Raw genomic sequence first — 25,799 nt, 5'->3', positions numbered from 1 at the left:
TGTCAACCCCTGTATATATATATTATTTTTTTTGGACCAATGAAAACGGACCCTTTTTTTTTTTTTGCTGATCCGAAATGATCCGATCCGTGACTCCTGATCCAAGGATCGATCCGATCCGTGAGTTTTTTGATCCGTCGCACCCCTAAAAGAGATGTCTGCTGCTTTACTTTTTGCCTTGTTTCCACTGAGCGGAACGGTTCGGGTCGGTACAGTTTGGAAGGGTTAGAATGGTCAGGTCTATTCTGGTGAGCGTTTCCACTGCAAATCGAACCATCAGGGACCATTCAGGGTTTACAAAAAATGCCTCGCGTGTCCACCAATCAGTGGAATGTATTGTAGCTCCGCCCTAACCGAACCGTTCCATTTTCTATGGCCCCACATCTGAAGCAGGACCCAGAATGGTGCGCTACGGTTCAGTTTTATGGCACGCTTTCATAATGGAAACACCCAAAATGGCGTACCGAATCGAATCACTCCGTGAAAATGAGGCATTAGAGAAATCCAGTGGATTTAGGAGTTCCTTCCAGCTGTTAGTATTGTTCAGTGGCCCCAAGAAGGGGTCCAAAGCGTCTAAAAGCTCTATCGCTAGATGGATTAGAGAAGCTATTTGTGAAGCTTGCAAAGCGTCAGGTCCTATCCCTACTTCTAGAATTAGGGCCCATTCTACGAGATCCATGGCTATGACATGGGCAGAAAGAGCAGGGGCATCATGGGAAGAAATTTCTAAAGCTGCCGTCTGGTCCTCCTCTCATGCATTTGTCAAACATTATAGCGTTCAGATGCTTTCCAACCAGGACCTCTCCTCCTTTGGTAGGAAAGTGCTTCAGGCTGTTGTCCCTCCCTAAGGTATAGTATCTTGCTTATCCTCTCAAGTAGCTGTCCCGGAAGGTTAGGGGGGGAAAACCAGTTAGACTTACCGGTAATGGTATTTCCAGGACAGCATCTATCATCCCACCCTATTTTTCTTTCACCTGATGGTGGTGGTTTTTTTTTGTGTTTTTTCCTCTGCCGGGGTGCACTTTGGTGGAGGTTTACTTGATATTCTAAACAACTGAAGGTCAGAGGAAAGGGAGGGGCCTTTTTAAATTGTATCTGATTTGTGTTTCCTGTAGAGGGCGGAGCCAATCATCTCTCAAGTAGCTGTCCTGGAAGGTTCCTGGAAATACCGTTACCGGTAAGTCTAACAGGAATTTTCACACTGGAGCGGTTTGCAGGCGCTAAAAATAGCGCCTGCAAACCGACCTGAAACAGTGGCAGCTGTTTCTCCTGTGTGAAAGCCCCGAGGGCTTTCACACTGGAGTGGTGCGCTAGCAGGATGGGAAAAAAAGTCCTGCTAGCAGCATTCTCCACCGCTCCTGCCCATTGAAATCAATGGGACACCACGGCTATACCGTCCGGCAGTGCGCCTCGGCGTTTGACGGTTTTAACCACCCCGCTAGCGGCCGAATAGCACCGCAAAATTAGCGGTAAAGCGTCGCTAAAAATATCTGTGCTTTACCGCCACCTCCCGCCCCAGTGTGAAAGGGGCCTAAGAATGCATTAGTCCACCCTCCCTGTCTCCCTAACCAATCTTTCTTCAGCTTGGTAGACACACTGGGGGTTATTTACTAAAGGTAAATCTACTTTGCACTACAAGTGCAAAGTGCACTTGAAATTGCGCTGAAAGTGTACTGATTGGATGATAAAATCAGCAGAGCTTCCCCTCATTTCAGATCTACCCCTCAGATTTACAGCGACTGCACTTCCAAGTGCGCTTTGCACTTGTAGTTTGCACCTGTAGTGCAAAGTGGATTTTCTTTTTGTAAATAACCCCCAATGTCCTCCTTTTACTTTTCATGTTCAGTTTTCTTATTTTTTTATTTTTTTACGAGTACCGATGTTGGTTTTCTTTTTTTTGGGGGGGGGGGGGGGGTTTACTCTGCGATACCAATTACCGATGCCTACCGCAGCTTTTTTTGTTTATACTTCAGCTGTCAGCAATAGTACAAAGCGTTGAAAAGTTATTTACAAATTAAATACATTTATTCTCTTCAAAGTTTTTGGTGGGTTTTTTTTCAATGTGAAACGTGTAAATTTTATGTTTTTTTAAAGGGGTAAAAATGTCAACGAACAAAGAAAACAAAATTTAATACGTTTTAATTAAAAGTTTATAAAATGTAAACAAAAAATCATCAGGAAAATAATAATTAAAAAGATAAGTTTTTTTTATTTTTTTTATAATTTTTTTCATCCATTCAGTACCTGTCCGCGAGAAATGTGTTTCGAGCGAGATCCCATTGCGTTGGTTCTCGGCAGCTGGGTGCTGTACATCTCACGCTCGCTGTAAAAGGGAAAACACATTACAGCGAGCACAAGAAAGAACTTGGATTCCCGCCAATACCAGGCACTTTTTCTGGTATAAATCTTTAGGGGGAACTCCACACCAAATTTTAAAACAAAAACCAGCATGGGTTCCCCTCCAGGAGCATACCAGGCCCTTAGGTCTGATATGGATTTTAAGGGGAACCCACTACGCCGAAAAACAGCGTGGGAGGTCCCCCCAAAATCCATACCAGACCCTTATCCGAGCATGCAGCCTAGCCGGTCAGGAAAGGTAATGCTGACATATAATCGCTCATATCGGTTGGTCTTGTGTAGGGCCGAAACAACTAATCGATTAATCGATTGTGAAATTAATCGATTAAAAATGTCATAATCGATTAATTAGCCAGTAACACATAAGCCCTAGTCTTGTGTGTTTTTTTTTTTTTTTTCTTTTTTTTTTTTCAACCTCACTTACTATGTAACTATGAGTTAAAGGGGTGGTTCCCCCTAAAACAAATTTCTAACAATAGATTCGTAAGACCCGTTACACCCGGGTAGGCTGGCTTTTGTTTTTGTTTTTTCGTACATACCGAGATCTCGCCGTTTCGTCCCTTGGCGGTGGGCGTTCCTAGTTGATTGACGTTTCTCCGACGGGCGCATACTGCGCGTCACGACTTTCCGACAGAAGCCGAACGTCATTGCGCAGGCGCCTTATAGAGTCGGCTCTATACGGCGCCTGCGCAGCGACGTTCGGCTTCTTTCGGAAAGTCGTGACGTCACGTATGTGCCCGTCGGAGAAACGTCAATCAACTAGGAACGCCCACCGCCAAGGGACGAAACGGCGAGATCTCGGTATGTACGAAAAAACAAAAACAAAAGCCAGCCTACCCGCAGTGTAACGGGTCTTACGAATCTATTGTTAGACATTTGTTTTAGGGGGAACCACCCCTTTAATTAAGGCTGATTAGAGTAAATTAAATTGGTTGTAAAGTCAGAAGGTTTTTTTATATTTATGAATTATATGCATGAAGATAAGCAGCCCCCCTAATACTTACCTGACCCCCCCCTCTCAATCCAGCGATGTTGTAGGAGCCTGAAACATCACGTCGCTCATCTGCTGTTCATTCCTAAAGATTGTTACTTCATGCCGTTTTTTGTCTGGCCAAATGTGAGTAGCCTGACTTTTGCTTCTTTTAAAGAATAAATCCACACATTGCAACAGTGAGCACTTAGTATGTGATTATCTCTTTACATGCACCTGTCCTTTGCGGTTTGGTTGTCTTATGAGGATCTAATACATCAGCCTGGTTCCTGTTCATGACCTGCCTATTTGATTTGCTTTATTGACCATCTGTTAACTCAGTGGTCCATATATGAAGGTGAGAGTAGCCATCTACAACGGTGGAGGGATCACTTCAAAATTTTGGTGGATTGTCACGTGGTGGAGATTTATTTTCGTTTAATTCACTCATCTTCTGACACTTATGGACTTTTGGACTGTTTGTTTGAATTGTATTTAATTTTTTATATATATATATATATATATATATATATATATATATATATATATATATATATATATATATATTTTTTTTTTTTTTTTTCTGCATATTCATATTCACACTTATGGTATTGGTGTTTGAGTATACCAGTATCATTTATATATTTGAGTTTTGCGCTGCACTTTTTCTATTTTATTTTTTGATGTTGTAGGATTGTCTCAACAGTCCGGGACTCGGCTCCTCATTGGCTAAGACAACAGCGTGGTGCCATTCCCTCTGCTGCTATCAGTCGGTCAGCCAATGAGGAGAGGAGGGGGGGAGCTCCGTGTCTGGAGTTGCGGCTCAGCTGCCGCCATAGCTGCTTACTCTGGGGAGAATTGTCAGGAGGGAGAGCCAAAAAGGGACCTGAGAAGAGGGGGATCTAGGCTGGTCTGTGCAAATCCAATGCAACAGTGCAGGCAAGTATGTTTGTTATTTAAAAAAAAACCTTACAAGGGGTTAAACAGAGGGACATTTTAATAATAAGAAAAACTTGACAGGTTGCTTTAATCACTAGGGGTCCACACTATAACCGAATGACTGCTATAGCCCGGACCTCAAATGACGGGAGACCGTCAATAGACGTCCTCCCCTTTGCACACGCCCCCTGCAGTGGTGCACTGTGATCGCCAAGTCACTGAGACTCGGGTGATCACAGATCCGTTTAAGGGCCCAGTTCCCGGCTCGCCCACCCCACCTCTATTCAGTCTCCAACCCATGCAGCCCTGAACAATCTGAGGTCCCACCCATTCTTATCTCTGGACCCCTTTTTTATCCTTCAGTTCCTATTCCCCCCCCCCCCCCCCCCCTGGACTCTTTCAGCCTTCCATTCCTATCCTCGGATTCTTCCATTCTTTCTTTCTTATTCATGAATTCCTGGTTCCCTATCCCCAGACTCTTTCATTCTCTATCCATGGATATCACCATCTTTCATTTTTTATCCCTTGACCCCTCCTTCCTTCAGTTCTATCCCCAGACTCTTTCATTCTTTAGTTCCTATCCCCAGACTCCTCCATCTTTCCTTTCCTATTCATGGATTCCTCCTTTCCTATACCCAGACTCCTCCATCCTTCCTTTGATTCTCCTATCCTTCATTTCTGACTACTTGAATTTGTTGATGAAAACCATGGGCAGTAATCGCGATGCATTACGGAATCTAATCGTTGCCATGATAATCGTAATCGAATCGCTGAAGATGCGCACCTCTATTTTTTTTTATATATATATATATGGTAATTTCTGTTTCTGTCAATGACGGCTTCCCTGTGTACAGAGTGGATCAGCGTTGAACATGTAAATCATCTGTGTTTCATAAACCGTTAAAGTGGTTGTAAACCCTCCTGGAAAAAATAAAAATCTACCCTGCAAGATAAAGGCATAATGAGCTAGTATGCATCGCATGTGATTGGCCGGAGCCGCGATGACGTCACTCCCATGCATGCCGCGGGAGCCCCCGGGAACGACACATTACAATTAAATGCAGGGTTTAAAACCACTTAAATGAACTGACAAACGCAGGGACTGTAGGTTTGTTCTTAAGTTAAATCTGTTTGTAAGATGGAACAGGTACATTTTTTTTTTTTTTTTTTTTAGTGTAGCTCCAGCCCAAAAAACGATTTTTTTAAGCTTTTTGGATAGCATGGAGAAGGGTTATCACCCCTGTAACATTTGTTTTGAAAATTTTGGGTTATTAGGGAAACAAGGATTGGTGATAAAGCAGCAGTAGAGACACTTGTTTCCCATATTAATGCTTACAGGAGAGAATTTCCCTTCCTAGGGGTAGATTTCCTCTCACTTCCTGTTGTCTCCTTCCCTTTGTAAGTAGGTGGCCGCCTGTAGAGAAAGAAACCTCCTGACATTCCTAACCTTACAATAAGCACCCGTCATGTATAGGTGCTTTAAAGCGGAGGTTCACCCGTGTTTTTTTTTTTTTTTAAAGCCAGCAGCTACAAATACTGCAGCTGCGGACTTTTAAAAAATGGACTCTTGCCTGTCCAGCGCACCCGCGATGTTGGCAGACAGGGCTGAGCAGTCGCTCGGTCCTCAGCTGCTTCCGCGGTGAGGGAATCGGGCAGTGAACTGCCCGATTCCCTACTGCGCGTGCGCGAGGATCGTGGTGCGCCGTCACTGCTCTATCCTGGGAACGGTGTTCCCCAGAAAACAGCAGGGGGGGGGTGGGGGTTTACGAGGCTGGCCTCCCGCGGGAGTCAGAACCCGGAAGTGGTGAAAATACCTGTCTCAGACAGGTATCTGCACCCCCCTTCCCCTGAACGGTGCCAAATGTGACACCAGAGGGGGGATGGGATCCAAAAGGCGGAGGTTTACTTTGTGTGAACCTCCGCTTTAATACAGGCCTGGACAAATCTTCGCAAATGCTTTGCCCCGTCTCCAAAAAGCTGGATGAAAGTAACATTATGGCTTTGCTCTGACAAACCGTTTTCACCCACAACAGCCAACCGTACAGGGAGCCAAACAGGATCAGTGTGTACGGTTTTTGCTTCCCCAGCAGCCAAAATTACAGTTCTTTGCCCCCACCCTCCAACCACAAATCTTATATTGAGTCCTACAGTACCCATATATAAAATGTTCCTACCCCACCCAAAGTGACCGTTCTTCAGGTTCCACACAGTAAACGCTCTTGGCTCGTGTATAAAGGGGTGTCATATACAGCCCTGTAACTTATCATTATCCCCCGTTGCTGAAAATAACAGTTGGTGGGCAAATAGCAATCTTTGTAGCTTTCAAGTTGAGCCTAACAAGTAAATAGTTCTCACAGAAGCCATTGTAATTGTGTTTGCAATACTAAAATTCTGCTCCGCTAAAAAAATTAGTTCATTCAGAGGGATTAACGAAGCTTCCCAAGCCAGTATAATGGTGCAGGAAACTGGTGTGTGTGTGTTAGAGCTGCACGATTCTGGTCAAAATGAGAATTACAATTCTTTTGCTTAAACTAAAGATCACGATTCTCAAAAACTGCATGCCAGAACCCCCCCCCCCCCCAATAAATAAATAAACCTGTGATTTGTCTGAAAATATGAATGTATAAAAAAGAGACCAGTGATATGTCTATAATGTTAAAGACCTTATAACTCCTATGAAAAAAGCAGAATCAAACTTTGATTCTGCTTTTTTCTGCTGTCTTTAACATTATAGACATATCACTGGTCTCTTTTTTTATACATCAGAAGCAGTACCGCCAGCAAACATTGGGTGGCGCATGGATACACAGTTGTACGGAACTGTGAGAAAGATTATACATCAGAAGCAGTACCGCCGGCAACCACTGGGTGGCGCATGGATACACACTACAGTTGTACAGAACTGTGAGAGAAGCCCAGGCATCCATCCAGCGGCGCAGGCTGCTGACATCGGTTCCGATATCGGCGCCATTTGCATTCCACGCTGGTTACATGGAACCGGCGGTGACGCAAAAGAATCGCGAGCGGGGAGAATCGAGATTGCGATTCTCTCCACGATTAATCATGCAGCTCTAGTGTGTGTGTGTGTGTGTGTGACCTCAAAACCGCATTAAAGTAGAATTCCGGGTTAGAGCTGTGACTTGGCTTGGGTGTCCCCATAGCAGACCACTTGCTGTGGTGGCACTGAACAGGATGGAGGGGCAAGGAGCGCAAAAGAGGCACCGAGAAGATGAAAATAAGGGTCGCTCTGTGCAAATCCACTGCAACAGAGCAGGTTAGTATACCTAGAGAAAAAGGGGAAAAAAAGACTGACGGACAAGAAAAGGCAGACAAAGACTTGCCTATTTTAAGGCCACTCCGGGTCATATGATCTGGCTTCCATGTGGTGTCTGTTTTATAAAAGGGACCACCTTGTACTTGGGGCACTTTGACACTGGTTTGCTTTGAAACTACCAGTAAAATGGCTATGCATTAATGGAGCGTTTTTTTGCGGTGCTTTTTGGTGAAGTTTTTGAAGGACATTCGACTCAAATACTGCACCTAAAACTTTTTAGGTGTTTTTTGAAGTGGTTCCCATTCATTTCAATGGGAAGGAGCATTTTTGGTGTGTGTGTGTGTGTGTGTGTGTGTGTGTGTGTGTGTGTGTGTGTGTGTGTGTGTGTGTGTGTGTGTGTGTGTGTGTGTGTGTGTGTTTCATGCATATTTTTGCACGAAAATAATAATAATAAAAAAAAAAAATGCCATAGAACTACCCCCTTTTTTGTAGACGCTATAACTTTTGCGCAAAAAAAAAAATATATACGCTTATTGCGATTTTTACCAAAAATATGTAGAAGAATACATATCAGCCTAAATAAATAAGTATTTGATCCTCAAGCAAGTACTTGGTGGAGAAATCCTTGTTGGCAAGCACAGAGGGTAAGGCATTTCTTGTAGTTGGTGACCAGGATTGCACCATCTCAGGAAAGATTTTGGTCCACTCTTCCTTACAGATCTTTAAATGCTTAAAGTGGATGTAAACCTGATGCATGAAAGCACTATGTCCCGTAGCTGTCTCTTGCTCCGTAGCTCTGATAACTTCTCACATGTTCTGGGAGACAGGAGATGGATGTGTGTGTCGGGGGGGGGGGGGGGGGGTTGCTGTGAATAGATTAGCAGTCAGCTTGTCGTCTAAGGCCGCTTTTACACTTGTACGACTTCAAAGTCGTGGTACTTTGCTGCGATTTCACGCGATTTTGGATCAGTACTACTTTGTTTTCATTGGCTAATGCCAAAGTTGTGGCATACATGGTGTGAGGTAATTCCTTTTCCTGCCATAGTTGTTTCCAGTTCCTGTTTGCTTCCTGGTTGTTGTGTTGTGTTGTGACAGAAAAGGTTTGCTACTCCAATATATTGCCACAGCAGTTGTCATTGCTGCTGCAGCAGTAGCAGTGCATGAGGAAGAAGCGGAGGAGAAGCGGAGGACAAAGACAACTTTTTTTTTTTTTTGGGCTGTTTGGAGCACATTGTTTCTGAGGGAATAACCTGGAAGGGAATGTGTGCTAGAAAAATGTGCTTGGGAGGGGCTACTTTGTTGAATGTATTGGGTGAGACAAGGGTCAAAAAGCTGCTTGTGCTTGCAAAGTCGTACTGAAATTGTGTCTATTATTCAGGTACGATTTGCATGCTACTTGAGGGTTTAACATTGAGGTCTATGGACATCAACTCACGTGGAAGTTGGACCAGAGTAGTGCAGGGACTACTTTGAAGTCGGCACGACTTAAAGTCATGCCAATATGAATGGAAGTCATTGAAAATCATGGAGAATGACCTGTCATGAGATTTTTGCAGTCAAATCGTGGGGCAAGTCGTATAAGTGTGAAAGGGGACTCCATGACCTTTTTAATGTTTACCCCTGTAAAGGTGAACTTTCCCTTTAACCACTTAAAGTGGGGGTTCACCAGAAAAAAAAAAATTAACATTAGATTGAGGCTAATTACTGGAGGCAGAATCGGGTGTTTTTTTTTTTTTTTAAATCAATGCAGTACAGTTGTAGAGATGTTCTCCGCTGCTTCCGTGTATGGTCTTCGGGACTGGGCGTTCCTATTTGATTGACAGCCTTCCGACGGCTGCATACAGCGCGTCACGAGTTGCCGAACGTCGGTGCGGCTCTATACGGCGCCTGTGCACCGACCTTCGGCTACTTTTGGAAACTGGTGACGCGCTGTATGCGACGGTCGGAAGGCTGTCAATCAAATAGGAACGCTCAGTCCCGCAGCCCATACCCGGAAGCGGCGGAGAACATCTATCTCTAAAACGGTAAGTACTGCATTGATTTTAAACAAAACACCCGATTCTGCCTCCAGTAATCAATAATTGTTAAAAATGTATTTTTTGGGTGAACCTCCACTTTAAGACCCGGACCAAAATGCAGCTAAAGGACCTTGCCCCTTTTTGCAATTCGGCACTGTGTCGCTTTAACTGACAATTGCGCGGTCGTGAGACGTGGCTCCCAACCAAAATTGGCGTCCTTTTTTTCCCACAAATAGAGCTTTCTTTTGGCGGTATTTGATCACCTCTGCGGTTTTAATTTTTTGCGCTATAAACAAAAATAGAGTGCCAATTTTTAAAAAAATGCAATATTTTTTACTTTTTGCTATAATAAATATCCCCCAAAAATATATAAAAATATATATTTTTTCCTCAGTTTAGGCCGATACGTATTCTTCTACTTATTTTTGGTAAAAAAAATCGCAATAAGAGTTTATCGGTTGGTTTGCGCAAAATTTATAGCGTTTACAAAATAGGGGATAGTTTCATTGCATTTCTATTATTTTTTTTTTTTTTTTTTTTTTTTTTTTTTTTTTACTACTAATGGCGGCGATCAGCAATTTTTCTTTTTTTTTTTTTTTTTTCTTTTTCGTGACTGCGACATTATGGCGGACACTTCGGACAATTTTGACACGTTTTTGGGACCAGTGTCATTTTCACAGCAAAAAATGCATTTAAAATGCGCTGATGGGGTTATGTGTTCCCTGAAGTGTGTTTACAACTGTAGGGGGGTGTGGCTGTAGGTGTGACGTCATCGATTGTGTCCCCCCTATAAAAGGGATCACACAATCGATGCTGCCGCCACAGTGAAGAACAGGAAAGCCGTGTTTACACACAGCTCTCCCCGTTCTTCAGCTCCGGGGACCGATCGCGGGTCTCCAGCGACGATCGGGTCCGCTGGTCCCGCAGCTTCGGACCGAGTCGCGGGAGCGCGCCCGTGACCGGGTACTAGTACAGGACGTACCTGTACGTGCATGTGCCCAGCCGTGCCATTCTGCCGACGTATATGTGCAGGAGGCGGTCCTTAAGTGGTTAATGAGAGGAGTGGGACAAAATCCCTCCTGAGATGAGTGCAAACCTGGTGGCCAACTACAAGAAACGTCTGACCTCTGTGATTGCCAACAAGGGTTTTGCCACCAAGTCATGTTTTGCGAAGGGGTCAAATACTTATTTCAATCATTAAAATGCAAATCAATTTATAACTTTTTTTTTTTTTTTTTTTTGGGGGGGGGGGGGGGGGGGTTTGTTGTTCTGTCTATCACTGTTAAAATAAACCTTCCATTAAAATGTATAGATTGATCATTTCTTTGTCAGTGGGAAAACTTACAAAATCAGCAGGGGATCACATAATTTCCCCCCTCACTGTATATGGCTTCATGCCAGTGCACCCAGCGCCAGCATGTATAACCTCTTTCATTTGAAAAATAGACCTCTACATCTCCGCGCCACCCATGAAGCACAACCCTCGGGCTAGCTGACTGATGGCAGGACCAACAAATCTTGTTGGCAGATGTAGTAGTGTGAGGCACGCTGTGCACGTGACCATAATAAACACGCACTGCTCATACCTCCGTACCGGTGCTACCGTGGTTAGCAGGGTAAGCCTACAATCCAGATGCTGATAATGTCATTAAAGACTGGATTCACTGGAAAATCTTTAGGTGTTAATATTATGTAGGATTGGTAGATTTTATTTATTTTATATGGGAGGTTTAGTGACACTTTGATGTGTTTTCCTGAATGTTTAATCCTGGGTTTGTTTTTTTGTTTGTTTTTAGCCTTCGTTCTTTGTGGTGTACAACATGGTAACAACAGAAGTCATCGCTGTTTTTGAAAACACATCAAATGAGCTTTTAGAACTATTTGAAAACTTCTGCGACCTGTTCAGGAACGCAACTCTGCACAGCGAGGCTGTTCAGTTCCCCTGCTCTGCATCCAGCAACAACTTTGCCAGGCAGATACAACGGAGGTAAGGTTTGCCACTAATAGCGATCTGAAATACAAAGCGGTAATAAACCCAAAACAAAAAATGGAAAATATTGCAGCTTGCCAATCATTAGATGCGGAAGCTGTGACTGGCACTTGTTAACTGTGGCAGCTATGCCTGCCACTTCTGGACTTCTCTTATATTAATGGAAGCTGTACTATAGCTTTTAGAGGTGCACCAATCGGAAAATGTTCCCTACATTTTAGTCGACTAAAATGTAATGGGTTTAGTTAATTGTAATGCATTATTTAGGCATTTCTCTAGAACAGGGCTCGACAAATCCCGGTCGCCAGGTCGCCATGGCGACTAGAAATGGGGTCCTGGCGACTTGGCTTGGAAGGGGGGGCAAAAATAAATAATAAATATTTTTTTTCTGAGCTGGCGCCATCTGGTGGTGGCCGTTGGTATTACAAGTTAAGCATTACAAGTTAAACAGCAATTCTAATGTAATTTTTCACTATTTTTTCACTGCCAGCAAATGTGTCAAACCATGCTCTAGAATTTCCAAACTACTTATATAATCCTGAGTAAAAAAATCTAATTTATTATTATTTATGGCAGGGTTTGACCAATTTGCTTGGAATCTAGGAGCCAGCTAAAAAAGTTAGGAGCCAGTAAACGCGCCCCGTCCCGACGAGCTTGTGCGCAGAAGCGAACACATACGTGAGCAGCGCCCGCATATGTAAACGGTGTTCAAACCACACATGTGAGGTATCGCCGCGATTGGTAGAGCGAGAGCAATAATTCTAGCCCTAGACCTCCTCTGTAACTCAAAACATGCAACCTGTAGAGTTTTTTAAACGTCGCCTATGAAGATTTTAAAGGGTAAAAGTTTGTCGGCATTCCACGAGCGGACGCAATTTTGAAGCGTGACATGTTTGGTATGAATTTACTCTGCGTTACATTATCTTTCATAATATTTAAAAAAAATGGGGATTACTTTACTGTTATTTTTTTTAATTAAAAAAAGTGTAATTTTTTTCCCAAAAAAGGGCCGAAACAACTAATCGATTAATCGATTATGAAAATAGTTGACAACTAATCGATTAATCGGCCAGTTGATTAGTTGGCCTGCATATAGAATGCATTATTTGTTTACATATCAGGAAATACAGTGCAGCACACATACAGCTCGGTAAACCATCCATACATGTCACTAAGTGCCTGAGAATTTGTGAATGTGAAAGTGTGAGGAGCAATGCCTCGTGGGACATGTAGTCCTGGGCAGGAAGTGAGTGGTTCTAAAGGCAGAAGTTTTTTTTTACCTTGCTATAGCGGGCGCTCTATACTATACTTTGCAGCTTGCTATTGACACTCTGAAGGCAGGAGGAGCCAGAAGCATCGGTGAGGGACCCCAGAAGTGGAGGATCTGGGCTGCTCTGTGCAAAACCATTACACAGAGCAGGTGAGTATAACAAGTTTGTTTAAAAAAAAAAATCACTTTAAAGACTCTGTGCAGGGAAGATCAGCATCTGAACCCAGAGAAAGTGGAGGTAATAGAAGGCATTACAATTACTGTAGTTGGTTATTTATATTTACCACTGCATATGGATATTTAAGAATAAATTGCCTTTTTATTTTTTATTTACATATTAACTAAAATGTACACCACACTTTTTTTTAAGATTATCCGATTAGTCGATCAATCAAAACAATAATCGGCCAACTAATCGATTTAAGAAAAAAAAAACGTTAGTTGCAGCCCTAGTCACAGAGCTGAACGGCTCGCTCACTCAGCCCCCGGCTTCATATTTTAGCTGCTTTAATTAAAACTTTCCTTCACACATCCTCTTCACACACACAGTGCATGGATGGGCTGCACAGAGGGGGTGACAGGGCATCACTGTAAAAATGCTACTGGCGAAAACATTTTCATTGACAAATTGGCACTGCTTTGGAGTCACTCTGTACATGCTCCGTTTGCTGTGTATTGCCAGGGAGAGTACATATGATCAGCACAGGGCCAATCGGCACTGTCCAGACAGAGGGTCAGGGGTCCTGCTGCCTCCATAAGACAGTCAGAGGAGAATGAAAACTCCTCCTACAAGCTTTGACCAGACACTGATAGTCACAAGACTGCTATATACTGCTGATGGGGAAAAAAAGGTATTTAGCTGTTTTATATTTACTAAAATAAATTTCCATGTTCTGTGTACTGTGGGAGACCAGATATAGTTGAATGCAGGGCCCTGAGTTTAGTATTGCGTTAAATGAATATGAATTTATTGTCGGCCATTATCTGGACCTTTGGCGCAAGAAAAATGAATCCCTTTAAATTCACACTGGTCCATTGTGCTTTTATTGTGGTGTTAAAAATCTTGTTTGCTGTACTTTTGGTCAAGTTAAAAAAAACGCACTAAAATCGAACCTCCCTGATTAAACGTATCAATAACGCACACCCGTGTTACTTTTTTGATGCAGTTTGAGTCACGTGACCTAGGAAAAACGCAACATAAGCACAGTAAAATCGCGGCAAAATCTAAATGTGTTTTCGGAGCCATTAACGGCCCTTTTCGTCATTTTGCCAATTAGGAAAAAAAATTCGGCCAATGTATTTCGCCCGTCGATATTTCGGTGCATCTCTATTACCGTATTTTTCGGGACTATAAGGCGCACTTAAAATCCTTTCATTTTCTCAAAAATCAACAGTGCGCCTTATAATGCGGTGCGCCTAATGTATGGTTGTATTGAGCATTACAGACATACATGATAGGTTTACAGCATCCACTTACATGTAAATAGTAGAAATCCGGCATGTAGATCATGGAAATAGTCTCTACTGTAACGTCCTTCCGCACCAGATGTAAGCTGTAAAATGCTCCTATGCCCCTCTATGTCGAACCGTCCGTATAGCAGTGAAACTAGCTGGTACGGTGACACTGTTGAAAGCGAGGCATGGGGCGCAGCGTGAGCCACGGTGACGTCACTGGAATGCGCTGGCGCTTGCGTGTGGCAGAGGTGTGTGCATTCATTCATTAATTTTCTATACCCGTGTGCGCCTTATGTATGGAAAAAAAACTGTTATTAGGCGCTCAACGATGGTGCGCCTTATAACCCGGTGCGCCTTACAGTCCGAAACATACGGTAAATGAGATTGGAATGTGAATTCAGGTAAGCAGTTTTAGGAAAGTTTACATTTGCAAAGCACCCTTCTCAGTAATGGGTCGTTTTCTATTGCAGTATAAATAGTTTATTGCGCTGATGTTTGATCTTCGGGTGTAATTTGTGAATCCTTGTTTTGTAGGTTTAAAGACACGATTGTGAATGCCAAGTATGGAGGCCACACAGAAGCAGTGAGGAGGCTTCTCAGTCAGCTTCCTATCAGCGCCCAGTCATACAGTGGAAGCCCTTACCTTGACCTTTCTCTCTTCAGCTATGACGATAAGTGGGTCTCTGTTATGGAGCGGCCTAAAACATGCGGCGATCACCCAATAAGGTATAAACATAGAAGTCTCTAACAAAACCACTGTGTTTACAATAGGCTTTTGTACATTCCCCGATGTATTGCCTATTATACTTTGTGTATTGCAGTAATAATAAGCCATGTTAAGCTTTGCTAAATGGATTCCTCCACTCCACAAATGTAATTTCCTTTAGTTATATTTCTGTACTAAAGAAAATGCGTTTTCATTACAGCAGAAACTCACTTGGTCAACATATATTATTTTTGTGACCTTATGCTGCTAGCATTTGTACTGTAAATAGAATGGTATATGATAGATTATATTTACTTGTTTTGAACTTTGCTTTTTACGTTTCTTCAGTTGCTTCCTGGTTTCTCGCTTAGTCAAAAATGTCATACTTCCCAGGAGGCTTCAGGGGCGTTTATTTATTTATTTTTATTTGGAGGAAGGGAGAGGGGAGCTTTCTCAGCCAAGCGCACTCTCCTGCCTGCATGCCTGAGCTAAGGTCAAATGGATCCCAGAAAGTAAATGCTATATGAATCTTCTGCCTGCCCCTACTCAAGATGGCCACGGCCCGAAATGCTGGGGGCGGGAATTTAAAAGTCATTCAACCAAATAAAAGCATGGAGCCATGGGTGAATGGGTGAGTTTGCTTTGATTATTAACCACTTCATCCCCGGAAGGATTTTCCCCCTTTAAAGCGGAGTTCCGGCCACAATTTCACTTTTTAAATATAAATACCCCTGTAATACACAAGCTTAATGTATTCTAGTAAAGTTAGTCTGTAAACTAAGGTCCGTTTTGTTAGGTTGTTACAGCATTTAAACACTTTATAAAATAGAAATTGACTGGGGCCATCTTAAGTGTGGGCATCATGAAGCCAGACTGTATGACTTCCTGGATTTCAGCCTTGCAGATCTCGCACATGCTCAGTGCTGCACAAGCAGTGTAATAGGTTTCAGATCAGGTTTCAGCACCTGTACTGTCCAAGTCACATGATTCTTCGAGACTGGGGAGTGCACAGACTCCTGGAAAGTTACACCCACTACATTCCCAGGAGTCTGTGCGGTGTAGGTTAGGAAGCTTAACCACTTCCCGCCCGGCCTATGGCCGATTTACGTCCGGGAAGTGGTTATGAAATCCTGACAGGACGTTCCAGAACGTCCTGCAGGATTTCATGCCGCGCGCGCCCGTGGGGGCGCGCATCGCGGCGATCGGTGATGCGGGGTGTCAGTCTGACACCCTGCATCTCCGATCTCGGTAAAGAGCCTCCGGCGGAGACTCTTTACCACGTGATCAGCCGTGTCCAACCACGGCTGATCACGATGTAAACAGGAAGAGCCGCCGATGGCTCTTCCTCCTCGCGTCTGACAGACGCGAGTAGAGGATAGCCGATCGGCGGCTCTCCTGACAGGGGGGGTTCGGGCTGATTGGTTATCAGCGCAGCCCCCTCTCGGATCGCCACCCTGGACCACCAGGGATGCCCACCCTGGACCACCAGGGTGGGCAAAAAAAAAAAAAAAAAAACAGAAAAAAAAAAAAGTTTAAAAAAAAAAAAAAAAAAAAAGCATAAAGAAAAAAGATGCCAGTCAGTGCCCACAAATGGGCACTGACTGGCAACAATCAGTGCTGCCACCCCAGTGTCCATCAGCGCCACCCCAGTGTCCATCAGCGCCACCCCAGTGTCCATCAGCGCCACCCCACAGTGCCCATCCATGCCCAGTGCCCACCTAGCAGTGCCCATCTGTGCCACCCATAAGTATACATCAGTGCCGCCCATGAGTGCCCATCTGTGCCGCCTATGTGTGCCCATCAGTGCCGCCTATGTGTGCCCATCAGTGCTGCCTATGTGTGCCCATCAGTGCTGCCTATGTGTGCCCATCAGTGCCGCCTATGTGTGCCCATCAGTGCCGCCTGTGTGCCCATCAGTGCCGCCTATGTGTGCCCATCAGTGCCGCCTATGTGTGCCCATCAGTGTCGCATACCAGCGCCGCCAATCAGTGCCACCTCATCTGTGCCCGTCAGTACTACCTCATCGATGTCCATCAGTGCCATCTCATCGGTGCCCATTAGTGCCGCCATATCAGTGCCCGTAATTGAAAGAGAAAACTTATTTACAAAAAAATTAACAGAAAAAAATAAAAACGTATTTTTTTTTCCAAATTTTCAGCCTTTTTTTAGTTGTTGCGCAAAAAAAAAAAATCGCAGAGGTGATCAAATACCACCAAAAAGCTCTATTTGTGGGAAAAAAAGGACGCCAATTTTGTTTGGGTACAGTGTAGCATGACCGCGCAATTGCCATTCAAAGTGCGACAGTGCTGAAAGCTGAAAATTGGCTTGGGCGGGAAGCTGCGTAAGTACCTGGTATGGAAGTGGTTAAGCACCTAGGTGCAGGAAGAGGGAAGATTAACTATTCTGCCTAGCAACAACACTTTGAAGGCATCTAAAAAAACATTTTTTTTCTTAAAGGACTAATGACATTTTTTTTAAAACTACTGATGTAATGTTATATTTATGGGTGGAACTCCACTTTAATGACCAGGCCAGTTTTTGCGATACAGCACTGCATCACTTTAACTGACAATTGTGCAGTCGTGCAACGCTGTACCCAAACAATTTGATATTCCTTTTTCCCCCACAAATAGAGCATTTTTTTTGGTGGTATTTGATCACCTCTCTGATTTTTTATTTTATTTTATTTTTCATTTATTGCTCTATAAACAAAGAACAACAATTTTGGAAATAAATAAAAATATTTTTTTCTTTTTTACTATAATACATATCCATAAAAAAAAAAAAATATTCATCAGTTTAGGCCGATATGTATTCTTCTACATACCTTTGGTAAAAAAAAATCGCAATAGGCATATATTGATTGGTTTGCGTGAAACTTATTGCGTGTACAATAATAATAATTAGGGACTTTTATTTTTTTATTACGACGGTTTGCGAATTTTAGCGGGACTGTGACATTGCGGCAGACAAATCTGACCCCAATCAATGACAGTATTACATTGATCAGGGAAGGGGTTAATACTAGGGAGCGATCAATGGGGTTAACTGTGTTCCCTTGATGTGTTCTTACTGTAAAAATGATGGGCTACCAGGGACATGACAGATCACTGTTCTCAATGACTGGGAACAGTAGATCTGTCATGTCATCTGTCAGAATGGGTATCCGCCTTGTTTGCAGAAGCAGATCCCCATTCTGCCTCTGTACTAGGCGATCGCGTGTTGCCGGGGGACATAGCGATAAGTGCATGAAAGCCGACCTGCCGGCATATAATGGCAGTAGCTGGTCAGCAAGTGGTTAAAGTGGAAATTTAGTCAGAAAAATAAGTCCTGCTAGATCACTTCAGACTGGCCCCTTTTGAAGGTATGTAACACATTAAAAATAAGTGTCTATACTGTTTAAAATCCAGTAATACATTTCATCCTGCTCTGCACATGCTCAGTTCCTCTCTGCTTTTAGGGACTGCCGAGTTTGTAGAGGCCGATCTGCTGACAGTCTTAAAGTGGAATTAAACCCTCCTATCCTTTACAGCCAAGTAAGCTGCTTCTGTTTAATCTGCAACTGCCATGATGCTGCACGTGTGATCAGTTATGACTCCAGCCATTTGATGGTGTGACAGTTTGGTTGAGGACACAAGCAGTGTGGTTGGCAATCCGGGCATTCCAGGAATGTAACGTTTCTTTTTTGAAACTGTTAAAAATCTGTTTAGTTCCGCTTTATGATTTACTGCTGTTCAGAGGCTCTGGGCTTCAACAAAATGGCAATTTACAGGACACACATTTTGGTAGCATAATTATTTATGTGGAATGTTCGTTCTTTACTTAATCATGTGGTTATGGGTAAAGTTCTACTCTTAGGGCCAGTTCACACCACATGCGGTCCAGTGTTTGTTTGTTTGTTTTTTTCCCTGCATTAAAAACGCATGGAAAGTAGATTATATTGTTTCCAATGGCCTAGTTCACATTAGTGCAGTCAGTTCCAGGGCTTTCAAGTTCCAGGAAAAAAAGTAAAATGCAAATATGCATCCAAAAACGCACCAGAACGCGTTAAAAACATGCATGCAAAACATAAGGGCTGGTTCGCATCACAAAAATGTCCTCGAAATTGGTTCCGGGTGAATTTTTTCCTTTTTTTTTTTTTTCTTTTATCTTTAAAGATTTTTATTTAAACTATCAAATGTATAACAAGAATAGTACAGTTACAGATAGATTCTATAGTGTCACAAGATAACATATATTGCACTTCCAAATACATAAGAGATACATGACAAGTATCTACTTAAAGAGGATGTCCGCTGAAAAAAAAAAAAATTAAAAGTCGGCAGCTACAAATACTGCAGCTGCTGACTTTTAAAGCGGTAGTTCCCCCTCCAAAAACGTTTTACCCTTAGTCTGATGCTCATTTTGTCAAGGGGAATCGGCTAGTTGTTTTAAAATCGACGCTGTACTTACCGTTGTAGAGAGCGATCTTCTCCGTCGCTTCCGGGTATGGGTCTTCGGGAGTGGGCGTTCCTTCTTGATTGACAGGCTTCCGACGGTCGCATCCATCGCGTCATGAGTAGCCGAAAGAAGCCGAACGTCGGCACGGCTCTATACGGCGCCTGCGCACCGACGTTCGGCTACTTTCGGAAAATCGTGACGCGATGGATGCGACCGTCGGAAGCCTGTCGGAAGACTGTCAATCAAGAAAGAATGCCCATCCCCGAAGACCAAACCCGGAAGCGACGGAGAAGATCGCTCTCTACAACGGTAAGCACAGCGTCGATTTTAAAACAACTAGCCGATTCCCCTAGACAAAATGAGCATCAGACTAAGGGTAAAACTTTTTTGGAGGGGGAACTACCGCTTTAATATTAGGACACTTACCTGTCCCGGAGTCCAGCGCTGTCAGCAGCAGAGGACGAGCGATCGCTCGTCACTCTGCTGCCATCCCCGGTGAGGGAACCAGGAAGTGAAGCCCTCCGGCTTCACTACCCGGTTCCCTACGGCGCATGCGCGAGTTGCGCTGCGCCTGCTGATTGGCTCCCGCTGTGCTCTGGGAGCCGAGTGTTCCCAGAGCACAACGGTGGGGAGGACAGGAGGTGACGTCCTGCCTGTAGACTGTGGCCGGAAGTGGGTGCAAATACCTGTCTTTAGACAGGTATCTTCACCACCCTCCCCCCTGAAAGGTGTCAAATGTGACACCAGAGGGGGGGAGGGTTCCGATCAGCGGGAGTTCCACTTTAGGGTGGAGCTCCGCTTTAAGCTGAGAACTATTAGGATATTTATTCATTAATAGATTCCCTGTTTACCCCAATAGGAAAACGCTGTTAACAAGGGAAGTTGGTGGAAGTTACCTTGCATATTACAAAAACCTTGGAATAAATTGCGATGCAAAAACAAATGAAAGGATCCCTAAAGATATATAATATATATATATATATATATATATATATAATGTGTGTGTGTGTATGGTGTTGAGTTCTTGCGGGCGCGCTCCGGTAATACAGCCGGCGGCCATAGCCGCAGCCGCTCACTGTATCACTCGGCCCCGCCCCCCAACGCGCCACATCATTGAATGTGATTGACAGCAGCGCGAGCCAATGGCTGCGCTGCTTTCAATCCATCCACTGTAACCAATCAACAGCCAGGCTGAGCGGCGAAGAGTATGTTGGTGGAGGCCGGTATTGTCGGATGTTTTTTCACCTTGATGCATAGAATGCATGAAGGTGAAAAAACATTTACCTTTACAACCCTTTAGGTAGTTTTTAGGATTTTTCAGATAATTCTAAGCTCTTGGATGTGAGATCCAAGCTAGCCAAGATTTTTAGCTGTGGAGCAATTTGTGTGTGCTGACATTGGCTTGTAGTGAGCCTGAGAGTTCAGTCTCAAGGTCGGTGTGTTTTTTGATGCGTGTATGTGCGTTCTGGTACAGTTCTTAGAGGAAAATTATATGTATATTTTTTTTATTTTTTACTGGAACGCACTGGTGTGAACTGTGCAATAGAAAACCATGTAGGGGGGGGGGGGGTAATCCCTGTTTTAAAGGACAGGGAGGAAATAGTGGCTATTTCTATGACAAAGAATGGAACCAATTGGGTGATTTTAAAAAGTATAGTTTAATAATTTATATCAAAAGTTATTCCAATTAAAAAATGAAGCAGATTAAAAATAACCCTGACAGGGAGAATACGCAAAACCACATTAACTGTGCATGCTTACATGTAACATGACTAGACCAACATAGAACAAACAAATGACAAAACCAAGTATTTCACCACACCGGGCTCTCACGGCTAAACCCTGTATAAGGATAACAATGGAATTGCCAAAGATGGTTCTGCTGTGTGTGAACCCCTTTGGGAGCTCGCGCTGTAGAGGTGGATGATATCTCATACAGTGCTGGGTAGGGATGTACCGATAACGAGCATTTCCCCGAGTACTTGTACTCTGCGAAATGCTCCGATGCTTCACACGATACCTGGGCAGTCAGGGTGATCGGTGCGGCAGGGGAGTTGCAAGCACTGATCTACCCCCTTTTCAGCTGCTTTAGTTAAAGTTATACAGCGGTGATCGGTGCTTGTAACTCCCTCCCAAAGCCGCACCGATCACTGCTGACTGTCCCCGTGCTGCTCTCCCCCCTCAATCTCTTCTTCCGCCCCCTCGATCTGTCAGGATGGAGAGCGGAGGTAGGAGCCGCTAAATCCGGCTCCTACCTTTTCCGAATGAACAGAGTCGGTGATCACTGACTCTGTCCATTCACATAACTGAGCATCGTAACCTGTGTTTACGATGCTTCAGTTTATGAATGGAGAGGAGCTTCTCTCCATTCATTTTAGCTGACGCTGCAGAGAGAGGGACTGGGGAATCTGTGTCCTTGGCCCCCTTCTCTGTCTCAAAGGGGAGATGTCAGGGGTCTGTTAAGACCCCGATATCTCGCCAAAGACCCCCCAACACACTGACAATCCACTCACTACAAAAAGTATCGGTACTTGTACTCGGTCTCAAAAAAGTGGTATCGGGACAACCCTAGTGCTGGGTGTATGTGTCTGCAATTGAACTCTCCAGCTGACCTGACCTGATTGGTGATGATGTTCCCAACACAGTGAGGGTTTTCCAAACCTGTGCCAAATTGTATGCGACAGGACAAAATTACTTGGCTTATTTACCAATGATAGAAGTCTAGCTTACAAAATGGGAGAACTGGAGCTGCTAATGTAAGAGGAATTTTATTTTTTTGTGAATTTCAGAAACTTTTGTTTGAAAGCTCACAAATGGCTGGCAACCATTCAGGGATATTTCCTATATTGTAGACATGGGGAGGGTAGAAAAGGGGGAGGGGTATACCTGTTTATCAAGAGTGATGTTCAGGTGAACGCGAGGGACCACATTCCTAATGGAACTAGGGAGGAGGTGGAATTTGTCGGTGGAGCTCCAAAGGGAGGAAAAAAATGAGAAAGTAATAGTGGGCATATGTTACAGGTCCCCTAACCTGAGGGGGGAGATAGACCTCATATCACAGATTGGAACAGGCTGGGAAATGTCATTATAATGAAGGATTTTAATTATCCAGATATAGACTGGGCAGAAAGAACTGCGCCTTTGTCTAAGGCTTGCCATTTCCAAAATATCTTGCAGTATAATTTCATGGGTCTCTTGGTGAATGCACCAACAAGAGAGAATGCATTACTAGACCTACTGATCATTAACCATACAGACCTAACGCAGATGTGGAAATATGGGGCAGCTTAGGAAACAGCGGCCAGGTCAATTTGTTTCAGTATAAATTACAGACGCACAAGGGAAATACAAGGACACTACATTTTAAAAGAGCCAACTTCCCTAAACTGCGCTATTTGCTAGACGATATTAAATAGGATAAAATCCTAGGAATAAAGAACACGGAGGAAAAATGAAAGTGCTTAAAGAACATAGTAAAGAACGGTATTGACCAATGCATTCCAATGGGGAAATGAGTATAAAAAAAAATGCTAAAGTTAATCCTGGGTGGCTAAACTCTAATGTAAAAAATGCATATTAAAGCAAAAGAGAAAGCCTTTAAAAAATACAAGGCTGAGGGGTCATTGTCAGCATTCCAGCAATACAAAGAATATAATAAGAAATGTTTGTTTTCAAGGCAGTTAAAATTGACCATGAAAAGCACCTAGCAGAGGAGAGTAAAAAAAAAAAAAGAGATTCTTTAACTATGTAAAATGGTAAGAAAGTAAGGTCGGAACATATTGGCCCCATAAAGGACGATGAAGGAAATTTGGTTACAATGGACAAAGAGAAGGCAAAGGTTTTAAATGCGTTCTCAGTTTTCGCAAAGAAAAGGTGGGGGGGGGGGGATATAGTAACCAAGACTGTAATATTAATAAAACGTCATAGAAAGCACAATCGTGGCTAACAGAAGACAGTATCGGAAATAGACTTGAAAAACTTGGCATAAATAAGTCGCCAGGACCAGATGGCTTGATCCTGAGGGTCCTTAAGAAGCTAAGCCAAGTGATAGCTAGACCATTGTTCCTAATTTTTATGGACAGTTTACTAACTGGATTGGTACCAGCTGATTGGGGAAAAAAAGCCAACATTTTACCAATATTTAAAAATGGGCAGAGACATATCCCTGGAAACTACAGACCAGTAAGCCTAATATTTAATAGTATGTAAGCTAATGGAGGGGATGATGAGGGACTGTATCCAAGATTTTAGTAATGAAAACGGTATCCTTAGTGGTAGAGCTGCACGATTAATCGTTGAAGAATCAAGATCGCAATTCTACCCTCCTCGCGAGCAGGGGTTCACCCAAAAAAACATTTTTAACATTACATTCAGGCGAGTTGTGATAATGACATTAGGCTGTTTCTTTTTAACCACTTCCAGACCGCTGTACGACTATATACGGCCACATTTTAAAGATGGATATCTCGGTAACGGCAGCAGCTGCTGCCACAACCGAGGTATCCATCTTTAGTGTAAGCGTTCCTGTTAACGGCGGTCTCCGCGGCGGATTCACCGCGAGATCGCCGTTATCGGCGGCGGGAGAGGGCCCTCCCGTCGCTCTCCTGCGCCCTCCACCGCTTACCGGAGCCGTCGGTAGCGGCGGAGGCGATCGGGTCCACTCAGCTGCTGTGTGGGAATGCGAGCGAGGGAAAAATCGCCCCCACCCGTCCCCATAGCTTTGCTGGGCGGAAGTGACGTCAAAACGTCAGTCCCGCCCAGCGTCTTAAAGAAACATTTTTTTTTTGTCATTTGAAAAAATGACAGTTTAAATTTTTTTTTTTTTTTGTCTAAATATGAGATGTGAGGTCTTTTTGACCCCAGATCTCATATTTAAGAGGACCTGTCATGCTTTTTTCTATTACAAGGGATGTTTACATTCCTTATAATAGGAATAAAAGTGATAATTTTTTTTTCCAGTGTAAAAAATAATAAAATAAGAATAAATAAGAAAAAAAAATGTTTTAAAGCGCCCCGTCCCGACGAGCTCGCGCGCAGAAGCGAACGCATACGTGAGTAGCGCCTGCATATGAAAACGGTGTTCAAATCACACAAGTGAGGTATCGCCACGATCGTTAGAGCGAGAGCAATAATTCTAGCCCTAGAGCTACTCTGTAACTCAAAAAATGAAACCTATAGAATTTTTTAAACGTCGCCTATCGGGATTTTTAAGGGTAAAAGTTTGACGCCATGCCACGAGCGGGCGCAATTTTAAAGCGTGACGTGTTGGGTATCATTTTACTCGGCGTAACATTATCTTTCACAATATATAAAAAAATTGGGCCAAATTTATTGCTGTCTTATTTTTTTTATTAAAAAAGGGATTTTTTTCCCCAAAAAGTGCGCTTGTAGGGCCGCTGCGCAAATATGGTTTGACAAAAAGTATTGCGATGATCGCCATTTTATTCTCTAGGGTATTAGAAAAAAATAAATATATGTTTGTGGGTTTTAAGTAATTTTCTAGCAAAAAAAAATGTTTTAGTCTTGTAAACACCAAATCTGAAAAACACCCACCGTACTGAAGTGGTTAAATCCTTGCCGTACATACCGTTTTATGTAAATTTTCACCGCGGTATGTAATCTGTGGGACTGGGCGTTCCTAATTGATTGACATGCTTCCGACCGGCGCATACAGCGCGTCACGAGTTGCCGAAAGAATCCGGACTGCGAGTATACTCTATACCAGCCCTCATAATTTCCACTCGCCTACTAGCATTTGGCGAGTGGATTTAAGCTGGGGGCGAGTGATGACAGGGCTGCATGGCCAATCTCCCTCCAATCTGTGCCTACACTTAGAGTCCCGATGAGATTGGCGGCCGAAGAGGAAAGGTGCATGCTCGGGAAAAGGAGTCTGTTGAGCCGCGCACAGGCAGAGCAGTACACAGGTGCTCTCCTTACAATTCTCATTAAGCCATGGGACCTAACAGTATGACCTCTCTGAGCCTGCCCCCTCCCCCCAAGCCCCGACCAATGTAGCTGGAGAGCAGAAAGTAATGAGTGAGGTGGAGGATTGCAAAAATTACCACTCTGGTGCAGCGCTCACTGAAAGTTGCCCTGACATGAGAGCGGCAGCCTTCCAGTTTGTACAGTTTTCTTCTCCTTGTGCTCTATGTAAGTTTAGCCTGAGCACTGTGAACAGACTGGTCTCAATGTGTGCTGTGCGGTGTCAGTGTGCGCTGTGCTATGGTGTCAATGGCTGTGCAGTTGTGTGGATCTCAGCGCTGGATTGTACTCCCTCCCGCTGTGCTGCAGCTCCTCTCCTCACTGCCAGCCTGAATAAAAGGGGGAAGTGGGGACATGCAAGCGTGGAGCCGCACACACAGGCTCCTGATGATGAGAT

General features: G+C 43.7%; 1 protein-coding gene across 2 annotated transcripts in view; it reads left to right on the top strand.

Annotated features, from left to right (window-relative positions):
- Positions 1-25,799, top strand: part of DET1 (DET1 partner of COP1 E3 ubiquitin ligase) — an 82,327-nt gene that overhangs the window by 34,859 nt on the left and 21,669 nt on the right. For both annotated transcript variants that reach the window (XM_040342401.1, XM_040342400.1), the window contains exons 3-4: positions 11,356-11,546; positions 14,809-15,000. In XM_040342401.1, coding sequence (XP_040198335.1) covers positions 11,356-11,546; positions 14,809-15,000 — 383 coding nt within the window. The remainder of the gene's footprint in view (positions 1-11,355; positions 11,547-14,808; positions 15,001-25,799) is intronic.

The sequence above is a fragment of the Rana temporaria genome, chromosome 3 (assembly GCF_905171775.1).
Source record: "Rana temporaria chromosome 3, aRanTem1.1, whole genome shotgun sequence".
Taxonomy (NCBI): Eukaryota; Metazoa; Chordata; class Amphibia; order Anura; family Ranidae; genus Rana; species Rana temporaria.
The sequence above is the reverse complement of the archived record's forward strand: the minus strand, read 5'-3'. Positions and strand labels throughout refer to the sequence as shown.